This window comes from Microcaecilia unicolor, chromosome 12, assembly GCF_901765095.1.
Source record: "Microcaecilia unicolor chromosome 12, aMicUni1.1, whole genome shotgun sequence".
Classification (NCBI taxonomy): domain Eukaryota; kingdom Metazoa; phylum Chordata; class Amphibia; order Gymnophiona; family Siphonopidae; genus Microcaecilia; species Microcaecilia unicolor.
The window spans coordinates 75,048,066-75,062,558 of record NC_044042.1 but is presented as its reverse complement, the minus strand read 5'-3'; the positions used below and the strand labels follow the sequence as shown (position 1 = coordinate 75,062,558).

The 14,493-nt window shown below is 43.4% G+C and overlaps 1 protein-coding gene across 2 annotated transcripts in view; it reads left to right on the top strand.

Annotated features, from left to right (window-relative positions):
• The window catches only part of NT5C3B (5'-nucleotidase, cytosolic IIIB), a 35,854-nt gene extending 21,595 nt beyond the window's left edge, over positions 1-14,259 (top strand). Inside the window, exons 3-9 of one of the 2 annotated variants that reach the window (XM_030221326.1) lie at positions 1,848-1,917; positions 2,002-2,048; positions 2,610-2,695; positions 4,452-4,541; positions 5,031-5,193; positions 12,054-12,254; positions 13,420-14,259. In XM_030221326.1, the coding sequence (XP_030077186.1) occupies positions 1,848-1,917; positions 2,002-2,048; positions 2,610-2,695; positions 4,452-4,541; positions 5,031-5,193; positions 12,054-12,254; positions 13,420-13,530 (768 nt within the window). In that variant the 3' untranslated portion in view covers positions 13,531-14,259. The remainder of the gene's footprint in view (positions 1-1,847; positions 1,918-2,001; positions 2,049-2,609; positions 2,696-4,451; positions 4,542-5,030; positions 5,194-12,053; positions 12,255-13,419) is intronic. The other variant, XM_030221327.1, reaches the window with a different exon arrangement.
• Positions 14,260-14,493: the final 234 nt, after the last annotated feature.

Genomic DNA, 14,493 nt, shown 5'->3' with positions numbered 1-14,493 from the left:
ATTGTTCTGGGTTGAGTGTTTTCTGCTAGTTGCCTCAGTTTCATCAGATTCCGTCATTTGATTAGGAGCCTACATGGGCTTTATGCAGGCAGGAGAGGACTTCTTCTTCCTTCTTCCACTGCTTTGGTATTGACAATACTGAAGTTAAGGTGACTGCACATGACCACATATATATAGTAAACTTCTGAAGTTCTCTCTATCTCCACCTGCTGGTAGAGGGACATAACCCACAAGTCTCTGGATTGATCAGTTGGGCTAATGGAAAGAAAATTATCAGGTAAGAACTAATTTTACCTTAAATGTAATTAAAATGCTAATGAAAACTCTCCTCTTGTTATCCTAATTAGAATAACTGACTATAAATGAAGAGATGGGGTGATCAGTCTTTGTAATTAACCACAGATCCAGTGAACCTGTGATTATTTCTTTGACTTACGTATCAGCCTACTGGGCTCCTTGGATCAGAAGCACAGGATCTATTGGATGTTCCCTCTTTCTGCCTTATGAAATTGGATGAATACAAGTCCTTCATATTGTACATTGTTTGGCCTAAATTGTGGAGCAGTTTACTAGCTCATATGGGATCTATTAAAAATCTAGAAATGTAAAATATTTAAAAATGTTATTTTCAGCAACTTTTGATGGTATTTAGCTGATTTTTATTGGCCAGATGATATTTACAGTAACACCATGAAATGTTTGTATCAGGGGCGTGACCTCGTGGTGGGAGAGGGCCAGAGCCCTCACCCCCCCCCCCCCCCCCCCCCCACTGCACCCCACAGCAGCAAATACTTTTGCTGCTGGGGGTCCCCAACCCCTGCCAGCTGAAGCCTTCTCCAGAGCTGGTTTCCAGCGCTGCCGCATTCCCTGCTCTGCTCACTTCCTCTTGTCATGCACACTCCTTTAAGTGAAACAGAGCATGCTCCGTTTCACTTAAAGGAGCATGCAGAACGTGAGGAGGAAGAGAGGGTAAGCAACGCAGCAGCGCCGGAGACCGGCGCTGAACAAGGCTTCAGCTGGCGGGTTGAGGACCCCTGCCAGCAAAACCAGGGGCCCAGATGAAATTTGGGGGGCCCAGGCCCCCGTGGCCCCACTTAGCTACGCCACTGGTTTGTATTGTGTTTTATTGTTTTTTTTTTTGTATTTTATTATGTATTTATCAGTTTTATCCACTGACGCAGCCCCTGGAGTGGGCAACACGTGGCCACGTCAGGCTATTTTAATAAACCACTTTTAAGTTCAATATCAGGTGATCTGCTTTCTTTTCCTATTGCTACTGACTATGGATCCCACTTGCCTCTTATACTGATTCAATTTGCACACCTGCAACAATACTTGACTTCAGGACATCCCCACCACATATGTAGCTTTTCCTAAGCCGCATTAGACGCTTACACATACCTAGTGCTGCTTAAAATTAGAGTATCACCAACCTTTTTGAGGGAGATATGTTGGGGGGGAGGCAGAGAGGGGCATTCCTGCACTAATCTGTTAGTATAGCTACATTGCCTCATACTTATTGGTTAATGCAGGAATACCAAGTAAGCCATTAGAATATAGCCATTAATATAAAAAAAGACCATTTTTTACGGCTTACCGTACATGCGCTAAGGCCGTCTTTTGCTGCAACTTAGTAAAAAGGACCCCATAAGAGTTATTCCACCTCCTTCCTCCCAACACATCATCTTAAAGTTGCAGGAAATGAAAGCGCTGCACAAAAGATACAGCTGTCACCTGCAAAGCAGCCTGTAAGCCTGTTGCCCACTCAGGTGCCTCGGGGAGAGAGTCCATGGACCCTGCCTGGGATGGTTTGCTCATGGCTTTTCTCATTCTCTACTCTGGTTTAGGTCATTTCTGATTTTGATATGACTTTAAGTCGGTTTAAATGTGACGGGAGAAGATGCCCAACATCTTACAGTGAGTATGCAACCAATGATGAATAGTATTGGTCTTCTCCAGGTTCACTCCCATGAGAACTGACAAGTGTTTGTGTTTTTCCAGATATTATTGAGAACAGCCATCTTGTCAGTGAAACATGCAGAAACAAGGTAATCTTGACTCTCAGAAAGTTCTAGAATTGAGACTTGTATGTGGGGTTACAGGTAGGCTGTGGCATTAAGTAATATAATGACGGATGTGGTTAGCCTCTGGGAGCAGCCACATTTGAAGATGGTGTCAAAAAAATAAAGGGAACTCTGTTCTTGTTGTATGTGTGATACCATGGATGACCTCATCACTACTGTGAACCAATGAGTTCCACCATATGGAGGTGTGAGTGAGTTCACAGATGACATATTCTGAAAACAGTTGTCCACAGAGGCTGAAAAGGAAATAGCAAGGAAGCAGATTTCAAAAGTTAAATTATATTTTAAAATAAAGCTTTTAAGACATAGGCTGAAAAGGAAATAGCAAGGAAGCAGATTTCAAAAGTTAAATTACATTTTAAAATAAAGCTTTTAAGACATATGGGGTGTGTATTGCTACTGGATGCGGGCTCTTCTTTTGAACCATTGTGTGATTTTCTTAAAAATATATATATATATAATTTATTTATTTTAATTTGGCAAGTGTTTTAGGTGTTTTATACAGACTTTTCTTTGTTTTTCTAGTTACAAGAGCTTTTTAATACGTACTGTCCACTGGAGAAAGACACCAAGAAGACTACTGAAGAGAAATATTCCTTAATGGTTAAATGGTAGGTCTGCAGGATTCTGATGATGTATATGCTAGAGAATGACACAGGGACAAGTTTGTCCTCGTCCGTGCCCCATCCCCGCGAGATCTGCTAACAGGTTTATTTTCCACTGAACATAATGAACTTGGCTAATATTGTGCTGAACTGGACAATGTTGCCACATTTAGACTGACTCTGGACAGAATTTCTGAATGAAGGAAGCCCTTCCCTCATTATTTAATACCTCACTGCATTCCACAAAACAAAGGAGCAAGTTTCCACATGCCATCTTCTTCTTTTGATGTAGACATTGAAAAAAAAGATGTTAAAAGCTCCCAGGTCTCTTAACTATTTAAATGTTTTTTAAAAAATTGTACTTATAAATAGTAAGTTTGATTGTTAAGAACCTGATACTCATAACATGTCTGTTTTGGTGGCCCTTTACTAAGTGAAAACATTTCAGCATGAATACAGGGAGTCCCTATAACCAGCCCCTCCAAATGACACAATGATGTACAATTTAGAACTAATTACTACTCTAACGAATGAAAACCAATGCTTCATTTTTGTATATCCGTATGCTGCACCAGCCAACATGCTTGAAAATATAAGTGAGATCAAATAAAATTGCTACCAACAATAAAGAACGACAGCGTGGACAGAGCAGCTCATAGGTTTGCTTGCTTTGTTTGTGTGAACGAGGATGACGGCTGCACAGAGGAGAGGGAAGGGAGACTACTAACCTCATGGGCTTCAGCCATCATGCCGACTCCAGTTCTCAACCTTACCTCCTCGGTCAGCTCTTTCCTACTCGCTCCCTTCCAGCTCTCTGCACCACTGTCCTTCTAAAATTTTTGGGCTGCCGGCAGCATCAGTGAGGTAAGTAAGCACACTGCGTTTCCTGCAGTCAGCCAGCAAGCGATTCACCAAGGCCAGCTCCATGGCCTTCCTCCTGCCAAGTGCCACCCTCTCTACTGCAACTTCCTGTTTGACGCTAAGCAGGAAATTGCAGTAGAGAGAGCGGGACTTGACAGGAGGAAGGCCATGGAAGCTGGCCTGTGTGAATCGCTGCCGGCTGACTGCAGGAAAGTGTAAGTGGTGACACCCACGGGGAGGAGAGGATTTTTTTTTTTTTTTTTTACTGCAAGAACAAGTGTTTTTACCATTCCCATGGGGCAGTAAAAAGTTTTTTGTTGGCGCATGTGCAGGAATTTTTTTTTAACAGTGTTGCTGTTACTGCGGTAATGGTAATTGTGTCATTCTCTAGTATATGCGCAAAAGGTACTTGATGCATTTTTTTGGGAGGAATTTTAAGGAGGGGAGAAGGCTGGCTGGTGAGATCCTCTGAGTAGCAAATACTGGTCAGTAATTAAGGATTTTGCAGGGTGAATCCTGCCATGCCCTCCTCATCCAGTAGGTGTCAGTATATGGCTGCTCTTGCAAGTCAAATCGGGCACATTAACCTTTTGTTTCTTGCAGCTTTTCCGTTCATCTGAGCTTTGTGGTAGTAATCTAGTATACGTTAGAATTTAGTGGTTGCCTGCAATCCTCCCTGCTCAGTCCTTCACTAACCCCCAATATCTGTGACCACCTTGCACATCCACATTCCAGTTTTCTTTTAGAACAGGCTTAGCTGATGGTGCATAGGCAGCTCAAGTAAAATAAGTCTCTTCTTTGTGACTGACTAACTGGAAACCTAGTAGGGGTTCTGCTAGTCTTCAGGGTCATTGCGCAGCTAAGTTTTAAAGTGGAGGCCTGACACCACCTTTCCTTCCAGGTGGAGTGATGCCCATGATCTCCTGATTCAGCAGAAGGTTCCCAAGCAGGAGATAGCTGGGGCAGTGAAGGAATCCGGCGCAAAGCTGAGGTGAGAGGTCAAGTGTGTCATATACTCGTCTGAGGTGAATGAAGGAAGCAAAAGCGCAGTATTATTGTATTTATAGCCCGCTCGACCTTGTGAAACAAATTATAGAAATGTTTTCTTTTTGTTTGGCATAGGTATTTAATCATTCAGGCTTTTTTTGGGTAGACATACTTAAATTGACTGTGTCGGGAAACGTAGCCTCTCCCCCCCTCCCCCCACCCCAACCAAAAAAAGTGAACAGGGCAACAGGAGTATATAATTACTGTATGCAATACCCTAAATTATAGAAAAATGTATATAATCTAGATAGGTTTATACTGCATATAATACTAAACTTCATGTATTTTTGCTTATAAATAGACATTGATTTTTTTTTTAATTCGTTTTCATTTTTCAAAGGATGATGCTTTACAATCCCAAATCTGCCCAAATAGCTCTTAACAATGAGTTTTCCAGAAAGCAGTCCCCACCAATCTGTTTCTTCCCCTGCAGGGATGAATGTAACTCTTTCTTTAAAGGACTGTACAGTAACGAAGTTCCTCTGTTTATCTTCTCGGCTGGCATCGGAGATGTCTTGGAGGAGGTCCTTCGGCAGGCGGATGTCTTAGATAAAAACGTGACCGTGGTTGCCAACTACATGGACTTTGATGAAAAGGTGAAATGGCTGATCATGACCATTTTGTGTTACAGAAGTAAATCCTAGGAAGCAGCAAAGATTTGGAAAAAAGGTTGAAGAACACATTAGGAAGGTCAATTTATAACAGGTCACCTAGGTTGAGAGGCCAAGTAGGAGCTGATGTGTCTTTATAAAATTACCCCACAAAAGTGGCTGAAATCACGACTAAAGTGAAGCTGTGGTTATTCACACCTGCTCAGAAGGAACTATTTGCATACAAATTGTGATACCGTTTGTGCTCTGATCCTGAACTCGCCTACAGCAGAGTCGCATCAAAGGACGCATTTACTTTCAGGCCAGGGAGGGGGAGGTAATTTTATAGGAGGTATTTTACATACATATACTGGCTTATATTTGCAAAATAGCCTTTATAAAATTACTCCCTTAAGGGCAATTCTTTAACCCAGGTGCTCATGTTTATTTTATTTATTTCACAGAGCTTGATATACCGCAAGGTAGCCATCAAAGGCATCTATGCAGTGTAGAACAATAACAGAAAAGCAGTATCAGAGGGACAAGGAGGAGGGGTGGGCGTGAGGAAAAGAAGATGATTATTGAGGGTGGATAGTCCAAAGGTTTCACAGAAAAGATTAATTTTGAGGAGCTACTTATACACATAAATTGCATTGCATTACCTGTTCAGTTCACATATCAGTCTTTACTGAGTGAAACAGTCAAACAAAAGAATAAGAGATGGCATCTAACAATCAATTGACATCAGATATAAAATAGATCAAAAACAGATGGAATATTAAGAATCTCTGAGTAATATGAACCTGCAAAATAAAAAAGTTTTCAAATGAATTGTAGTTAATTCCTTTGTATCTTATAGAAGACTAGCCATTGAGCCCGTAAAAACGGGCTAGTAAAGGAAGGGGGGGTTGAAAGCCCCCCCCCCCAGATAGGTCGCCGCTGCCCCTCCCCCCCCCCCCCCCCCCCGGAATCGCCGCTACCAGCCCCCCTTCCCCCCCGGAGTCCCCTCCTCCACCCGGGCCGGGTACCTGGCTTCACTATTCAAACCGCCGGAACGCAGCACACAGCTCATCTGAAACTGCCGTCGGCCTTCCTTCTCTGCGTGTGTTCTGCCCTCTTGTGACGTAACGTCGGCGAGGGCGGGACAAAGGCAGGTAAGGAAGGCCAACAGCAGCTCAGATGAGCTGTGTGCTGCGTTCCGGCGGTTTGAATAGTGAAGCCAGGTACCCGGGCCGGGTGGAGGGTGGGTGGCGGTGGCGACTCCGGGTGGGTGGGGGGAGCGGTAGGCAGCAACCTTGGGGGGGGGAGCGGTGGCGACGGCAGTTCCCTCACTCGCAGGTGCGCAGGTTCCCTCTCTGTCGCGCCCCCGTCATCACGTATTGACGCGGGGGCGGGACAGAGAGGGTCTCTACTGCGCATTTGCGAGTGAGTACGCCTCTTGCCATTTATATGTTTGATGATAACGCGTTCCAAATAGAGGAATAGATGTCATCAATTGTTTGTGGGACTTGACCCTTTTTTTCAGTGGAAAATGAAGAACAAGTTGCCTTCAGGGAAAAGAAGATTTCTGCCTACTGACAGGTTAATCAAAGTTATTAAAGCCATGCTAGACAAAATTGCTCCATTTACTACTAAAAAGGTCAAGACATCCAGAAATTCGCCATGGTTTACAGAGGAACTATCCATCCTAAAAAAGGAATGTCGACACCTTGAAGAAGAAAGAACAAAGATACTACTGATAAATCCAAATGGAAGTCAGCCTTCTGACGCTACAAAAAGAAGGTAGCTGACTCAAAACGCCAATACTCTAGCAGCCTAATAGGTCGAGATGATCTTGACAACAAAAAACTTTTCTCCTTAGTTAAAACGCTAGTTTCCACTAATAAGGATGAACATTCACAAAAAACATGTCCCACCACCCAAGACATAGCTGATCATTTCACCAATAAGATCCTTCAAATTAGATCCGAACTATCTAAAGCTACACCAACAGAGGAAAATAGTCCAACCTGTAGCTCAGCCTTAATCACCAGAGATCATACAACCCAAGGACTCAAAACTGGGAATCTTTTCAACCAACAGTTGAGGATATAAGATCAATGCTGTTGAAATGCTCCCGAGCCAACTGCTCCCTGGATCAATGCCCAAAACACCTATTCAGATCCATCCCTATGCTTCCAACTGGCTACTTGATAATCTCAATGAGCTGTTAAAAACTGACAGTCTTCCTCCTGACATGGGCAAAATTGTTCCCTCTCCACTACTGAAGGGATCTGGGCTAGACGTAGCATCACCTGCAAATTACTGTCCAGTGGCAAACATACCCCTTTTTACTAAAATGCTAGAAACCTACATTAGTAAATATCTCTTTATATCTGGAAATTGTTTTTCTATTTTACACTGATCACAATTTGATTTCAGATCGTCACATAGTACAGAAACATTGCTGCTAGTTCTAACTATATATGCCAAACAACATCTATGCAAGGTGACCAAGTAATTCTTCTCCAATTCAATATATAGGCAGCGTTCAATGTAGTTGACCACACATTGCTACTCGAATGCCTGGATCAAATAGGAATAACAGGGACTGTGTTCAAATGGTTCAGCGAATTCCTTTCAAATAGAAGTTATTCTGTAAAGCAAAACAACCAACTTTACAACTTCTGGTCTCCTAGGTCCCGCAGGTATCTCCCCTCTTGCCTATTCTGTTTAATCTCTGTCATCCTTTGCCTCAATACAACTGGGACTTAATGAGCTACTAGTATCTTATGCGGAAGACATCCTGCTTCTCTTACCAGTGGCAGCATAAAATATAGAACTAACTTAGTCTGTAGTGAATGGTCAGCACCTGGGCCCTGACCAATATACTTAAATTGATTGCATTAAAAACCAAGGTCCTGTGGTTCCAAAGTCATGGAGTTGAGGTCCCATCATCAATATCTTTGACCAACGGTCAGCTTTTTACAGTCAAATCTGAAACCAGAGTACTGGGTCTTGCTTGACTCTTCACTTACCTTTGCTTCCCATATTAACCAGCTATGGAAGAAAACCTTATTTAAAATGAGACGGCTACATCTAGTCAGATCATTCTTCAACTAAAAAGCCTTCGCACTACTAGTCCAAATGTTAGTCCTACCTCACTTGGACTACTGTAATGTTCTACTTCTTGGTATTAAGTGTCAATATCAAGAAAAAACTGCAAATCATACAGAATACAGCTTCTAGACTAATATAAAGATTGAATAGATATACTAGTGTTTCAACTCATCTTAACAAACAGCACTGGCTTCCCATAGCAGAAAGACTCGGGTTCAACGCTGCTTGTTTAGTTTTTAAAATCATACAGCGCTTCACCTGTGAACTGCTAAGACTACTTCATTATATCTGGTCCAGTCAGACTGAAACAACAAGTGATGTTAGCATCACCGTTCCAAAAGACAATTAGAAATCAGATTTTCAGCTCTCTATTCCTCGTTCTTGGAGCCAAAATATGGAACTTTCTCTACCTATTCCCATCAAAACAGAAAACCAGCTACCTCAACTTCAAGAAGAGGCTAAAAACCGTTCTCTTCCCACTATCTTTCTCAAATATTATTTCTTACCTCTGCTAAACAAACTTTATGCAGATTTATATACATAAATTTGCATAAAAGTTATTTATATATACCTATCTTACAAACTTGTAAAGATAAATTGGAAGCCTGTTGAGGTTCAGATGCAGTTTAAACTTTGTTCTGTAGCTTATTAAATTTTGTAGGCTGTGCCCCAGTTTAATTCAAAATCAGATTCAGTTCAATTCAAATCAATTCTTGTATACCACTAATAAACCCTTTTATATATATATATACAGTGGTGGAAATAAGTATTTGATCCCTTGCTGATTTTGTAAGTTTGCCCACTGACAAAGACATGAGCAGCCCATAATTGAAGGGTAGGTTATTGGTAACAGTGAGAGATAGCACATCACAAATTAAATCCGGAAAATCACATTGTGGAAAGTATATGAATTTATTTGCATTCTGCAGAGGGAAATAAGTATTTGATCCCCCACCAACCAGTAAGAGATCTGGCCCCTACAGACCAGGTAGATGCTCCAAATCAACTCGTTACCTGCATGACAGACAGCTGTCGGCAATGGTCACCTGTATGAAAGACACCTGTCCACAGACTCAGTGAATCAGTCAGACTCTAACCTCTACAAAATGGCCAAGAGCAAGGAGCTGTCTAAGGATGTCAGGGACAAGATCATACACCTGCACAAGGCTGGAATGGGCTACAAAACCATCAGTAAGCCGCTGGGCGAGAAGGAGACAACTGTTGGTGCCATAGTAAGAAAATGGAAGAAGTACAAAATGACTGTCAATCGACAAAGATCTGGGGCTCCACGCAAAATCTCACCTCGTGGGGTATCCTTGATCATGAGGAAGGTTAGAAATCAGCCTACAACTACAAGGGGGGAACTGTCAATGATCTCAAGGCAGCTGGGACCACTGTCACCACGAAAACCATTGGTAACACATTACGACATAATGGATTGCAATCCTGCAGTGCCCGCAAGGTCCCCCTGCTCCGGAAGGCACATGTGACGGCCCGTCTGAAGTTTGCCAGTGAACACCTGGATGATGCCGAGAGTGATTGGGAGAAGGTGCTGTGGTCAGATGAGACAAAAATTGAGCTCTTTGGCATGAACTCAACTCGCCGTGTTTGGAGGAAGAGAAATGCTGCCTATGACCCAAAGAACACCGTCCCCACTGTCAAGCATGGAGGTGGAAATGTTATGTTTTGGGGGTGTTTCTCTGCTAAGGGCACAGGACTACTTCACCGCATCAATGGGAGAATGGATGGGGCCATGTACCGTACAATTCTGAGTGACAACCTCCTTCCCTCCGCCAGGGCCTTAAAAATGGGTCGTGGCTGGGTCTTCCAGCACAACAATGACCCAAAACATACAGCCAAGGCAACAAAGGAGTGGCTCAGGAAGAAGCACATTAGGGTCATGGAGTGGCCTAGCCAGTCACCAGACCTTAATCCCATTGAAAACTTATGGAGGGAGCTGAAGCTGCGAGTTGCCAAGCGACAGCCCAGAACTCTTAATGATTTAGAGATGATCTGCAAAGAGGAGTGGACCAAAATTCCTCCTGACATGTGTGCAAACCTCATCATCAACTACAGAAGACGTCTGACCGCTGTGCTTGCCAACAAGGGTTTTGCCACCAAGTATTAGGTCTTGTTTGCCAGAGGGATTAAATACTTATTTCCCTCTGCAGAATGCAAATAAATTCATATACTTTCCACAATGTGATTTTCCAGATTTAATTTGTGATGTGCTATCTCTCACTGTTACCAATAACCTACCCTTCAATTATGGGCTGCTCATGTCTTTGTCAGTGGGCAAACTTACAAAATCAGCAAGGGATCAAATACTTATTTCCACCACTGTATATATATATATATATATATATATATATATATATATATATATATATATATATATATATATATATATATTATGTGTGTGTGTGTAATTTTTGATTGTCTTCTCAGCAAGATGAAGGAAAATAAATTGGATGTGGCTTAAATCTAACCCGCCATCGCCCAACAAAACTGGTGCGCAGAGCCAGGAAGGGATCCTGTGTTATGTCTGAATTCCGTAGTATTAAAAAAAAAACAAACTCATGCAAAACCACATGGCCATATCTAGAGAAATGCGACAGGAATTGGAATCTATTCATTCTCAACTGGCATCATCGTAACAAACCAATGAAGAACTTACCTCTCCCCTATAGCATGATTAGAAGCATCTTTGCCATAAGCTCAATCTAATACCACTGCCGTTACAAAATTGCGTGATGGAGCTCGAGGACCTAGCAAATCGCAGCAGAAGAAGCAATGTAAGAATTCTCAGCGTACTGGAAGGGACGGAGGGTTCTGATAACCATCTCATTTCTGGTCAGCTGGCTTCCTAAATTTTTGGACATAGAAGTTTCTGAAAAATTGGAGCTAGAGAGGGCTCATCGCCCACCTTCCAAGACTGCAGTCTGAGGCAAAACATCCTTGCCTCATAGTGGCATTTTTTTTGGCTTTGTGAAAAATGTTCTGGATCAAAGAAATGCTGCTCCGTTGACATTGTTTATTGGTACTTCATCTTGTGTGTGCCAACATCTGTGTTCCTGTTTGGAATGCTATTTCTGAACATAAATAAACGGATAAAAAAAAACGTATGCACAGAATAGCAATCAGCGTTCTAGCAGCTGCGTGGATATATGTGCTTGCAATTTCAGCTGGCCAATAGAATTGCTGCTGGTGCAGACCTATGCAGGCAGGCATCTGGTGTGCTCTCTGCTGTTTGTGCATGGTTTTTGTGCACAGCTCATCTGCATTCAGTTTTCTTACTGTGTGAGAGAATAGCTTTAAAAAAAAAAAAATTTCTTTTGTGTGCATTAGCACAGAGCCCCAACACATTACTTTCTACTTCCTATTTCTATAGTTTTACTAGCCGTACGCAGCGCTGTACACTGAATCAGCCCCTCATAGATTTTGTTTTTTTTGGAACATTACTGTCATCTCCAGTCTCCATGTTCCCAGCTATACACTCTCACCTCTTGTTCTAGAATTTATTCTTGTGCATTACTTACAGCCTTGTGCTATTTAAATATGTTTGTCTTTTTATATCAGTCTTCTTCTTAATCACCTGCAGGATAAACATATTTTTTCACCTCCACGGTCTGTGTGGTTACACTAAAAATGATGGGGAATAAAAATCATGTAAAGTTCCTGCTAAAGCCAGGCAGTGCTGTGAAGACCGAGTGCCAGGGTCACCTGTTCACAGAAGCTTATGAGTTTCATGTATCTGGATTCTGCAGGGTCTTCTGATGGGATTTAAAGGGGAGCTTATTCACACCTATAACAAGAACAGCAGCGTCCTGGCGGACACGAAGTACTTCCAGCAGCAAAGTGAGCGGACTAACATCCTCCTGCTGGGGGACTCCTTGGGCGATCCCACTATGGCAGATGGTGTGACCAGGGTGGACAGCATCCTGAAGATAGGCTTCCTTAATGATAAGGTGGGGATCTTGAATTGTAAAATGATTAACCAAAGCTTACTCAGCCCTCCTCTACGGGCCTTGTTCTTCTGTGGCAGATGTGGCTTAGGATTGGCCCTCCTACCCAGTCACTGGAAATGTATGAACTTGGGCTACTGCTAAGACATGGTATTGTACTGTTAACCCCAGCTCCTGGGAACTAGGTCTCATGACATAAAAGGGACCTGTGCTAAAAGAGTAGGCATTAGTGGTAAACTAACATGTCTTAACAGTAGCCTATGTTGATAACTACACTCTTAACTGCTAATTGTCTCTAACTGAGACTAAATTAATTGCTGTTAGAAACCATTTGATCGCTTCTGGTGCAAAAAATTCCCAACCCACACATTTCAGGTATGCAAGCCACTTCCTCCAGCCCTTTTCTTTTGGGGATGTCTATTTCTGGGTTCTGTTAAGTGGTGTCTCTGAAGTCTCTGTCAGCCTGTGCACAAAGAATTTTCCAGTTAAGGGCAGTTGAGTGACAGAGCCGGGCCTGGGGCAGAACTGAACCCGCCGCAAGCTGCACTTCCACGATCCAACACCCCCACCCCCCGCCCGCTCCCTTTCTGTCTTTGCCTTCAAGGAGGGGCCTGGGTCACCGGCAAGCTGCATCCTGTGTGCCTGCTCCCATGGTCTGTACTCTCCTGCTCCTGTCCGTGCTGGCAGTCAGATCTGGATGATTGCATTAATGCGATATTGCGCTAATTCAATCATCCGGGTCCTGGGCGGCACGCAGGAGCAGGGGAGGACAGACCCGGAAGCGGGCAGCAGGAAGAAGCTTGCTGAGGCTGGGCCAGGGAATTTTACCCCCCCCCCCCCCCCCCCCCCCCCCAGTGGCCCTGGGTTATAAGAAAGCTTCATATGTCTACAAGCAACATTTGGTCCTTATACAAAATCCCTGCTGTCACCAGAGAATTGGAAGAAAACACTTGATGAGGCATTAAGAAAGGATCCTGAATTCTCCAGGACAGGTTTCTCTTGGCTTCTGATCTTTTAGACTAGATTCCTTGATGTAGAGGAAATGCTTTCCTTGGACTTGCTCTACTCTGCTTTCTCTTAAGCCTGCCGCATCTGCTCCTTCATCAGGGGCACACAGCATCCTCTTCCTGTTCCCACTAATGCTTTTGCTCTGTTTCCTCATTCTTAGGTGGAAGAGAACCGTGAGGCGTACCTGGAGGCTTATGACATAGTTCTAGAGGAGGTCGAGACCATGGAGGTGGTGAATAGGATCCTTTGCTTTGTATATGCCAGGAACTGAGTACCTTCCCTCCCCTGGCACCAAGAAACATGTCTCTTTTTTTTTTTTCTTCTAATAGTTCTCTGCACTTTAAATGCTGCTGGGTTTTTTTTGGCCCACTGAATGTCACTTGCCATGAGAACCTTGTTCCTAGGAGCACAAAACTACCCCTAAGCTGTACGGCACCAGAACTCATCAAAGGAAGCCGTGGGTGGAGAACTGCCCAGATGTGGCTTTATATTACAAAGGTTATGGCCTTGATTTCTGACCATTGGGAGCAGGCTGAGTCTGTCCTGGCTCTTTACCTTTATGTTCAAGCACCTCTATTCTTTGGGCTCGATATTCAATGACAGGCTGTTTCTGGTGACCAGCATTGAATATCTGGTTTATTTTTGTGCAGTTCAAACTTAACTGACCAAGCTGATGATCAGCACTGACAGGTTAAATTTGAACCAGCCACAGCTAGGCCTGGTATTCATGCGTCCAAATACGGTTGCCAAACTTGCGCTGAAAATTGGCGGATAGCCGGTTCAATCGTGTGATACAACCAGCTGTGAATTTTCTGCAGGTTATGGCCAGCCCATCCCGCTGAAAATTTGCAAATAGCCAGTTCTGGGGCATTTAACGGGCCAGGTCTCTCTTAATAGCAGAGTATGATCTTTTCTTTCCAGGAATTTGACCAAACCTTTTTTTTTTTTAAGCCAGATCCACTAACTGCCATTGCCACTTCTTCTGGTAACAAGTTCCAGAGCTTAACTAGATACATAGGGTGGGGGAGAAGTAATTGCAGTTGTGCCCGATTTGGGGGGGGGGGGGCTCATGGTAGTCTGCTTAGACCCTGCCAGCAGCCCAGGGTTGGACACTCTACCGTTTGCTCTTGACAAAGTGTCAGGGTATTCTCGTGTGTTTAGGGGTTACATCCCAACTGCTAGTGAGAGAGAGGATGTAGCATTGGGCCAGGGTAGGCAGTTCCGGTCCTTGAAA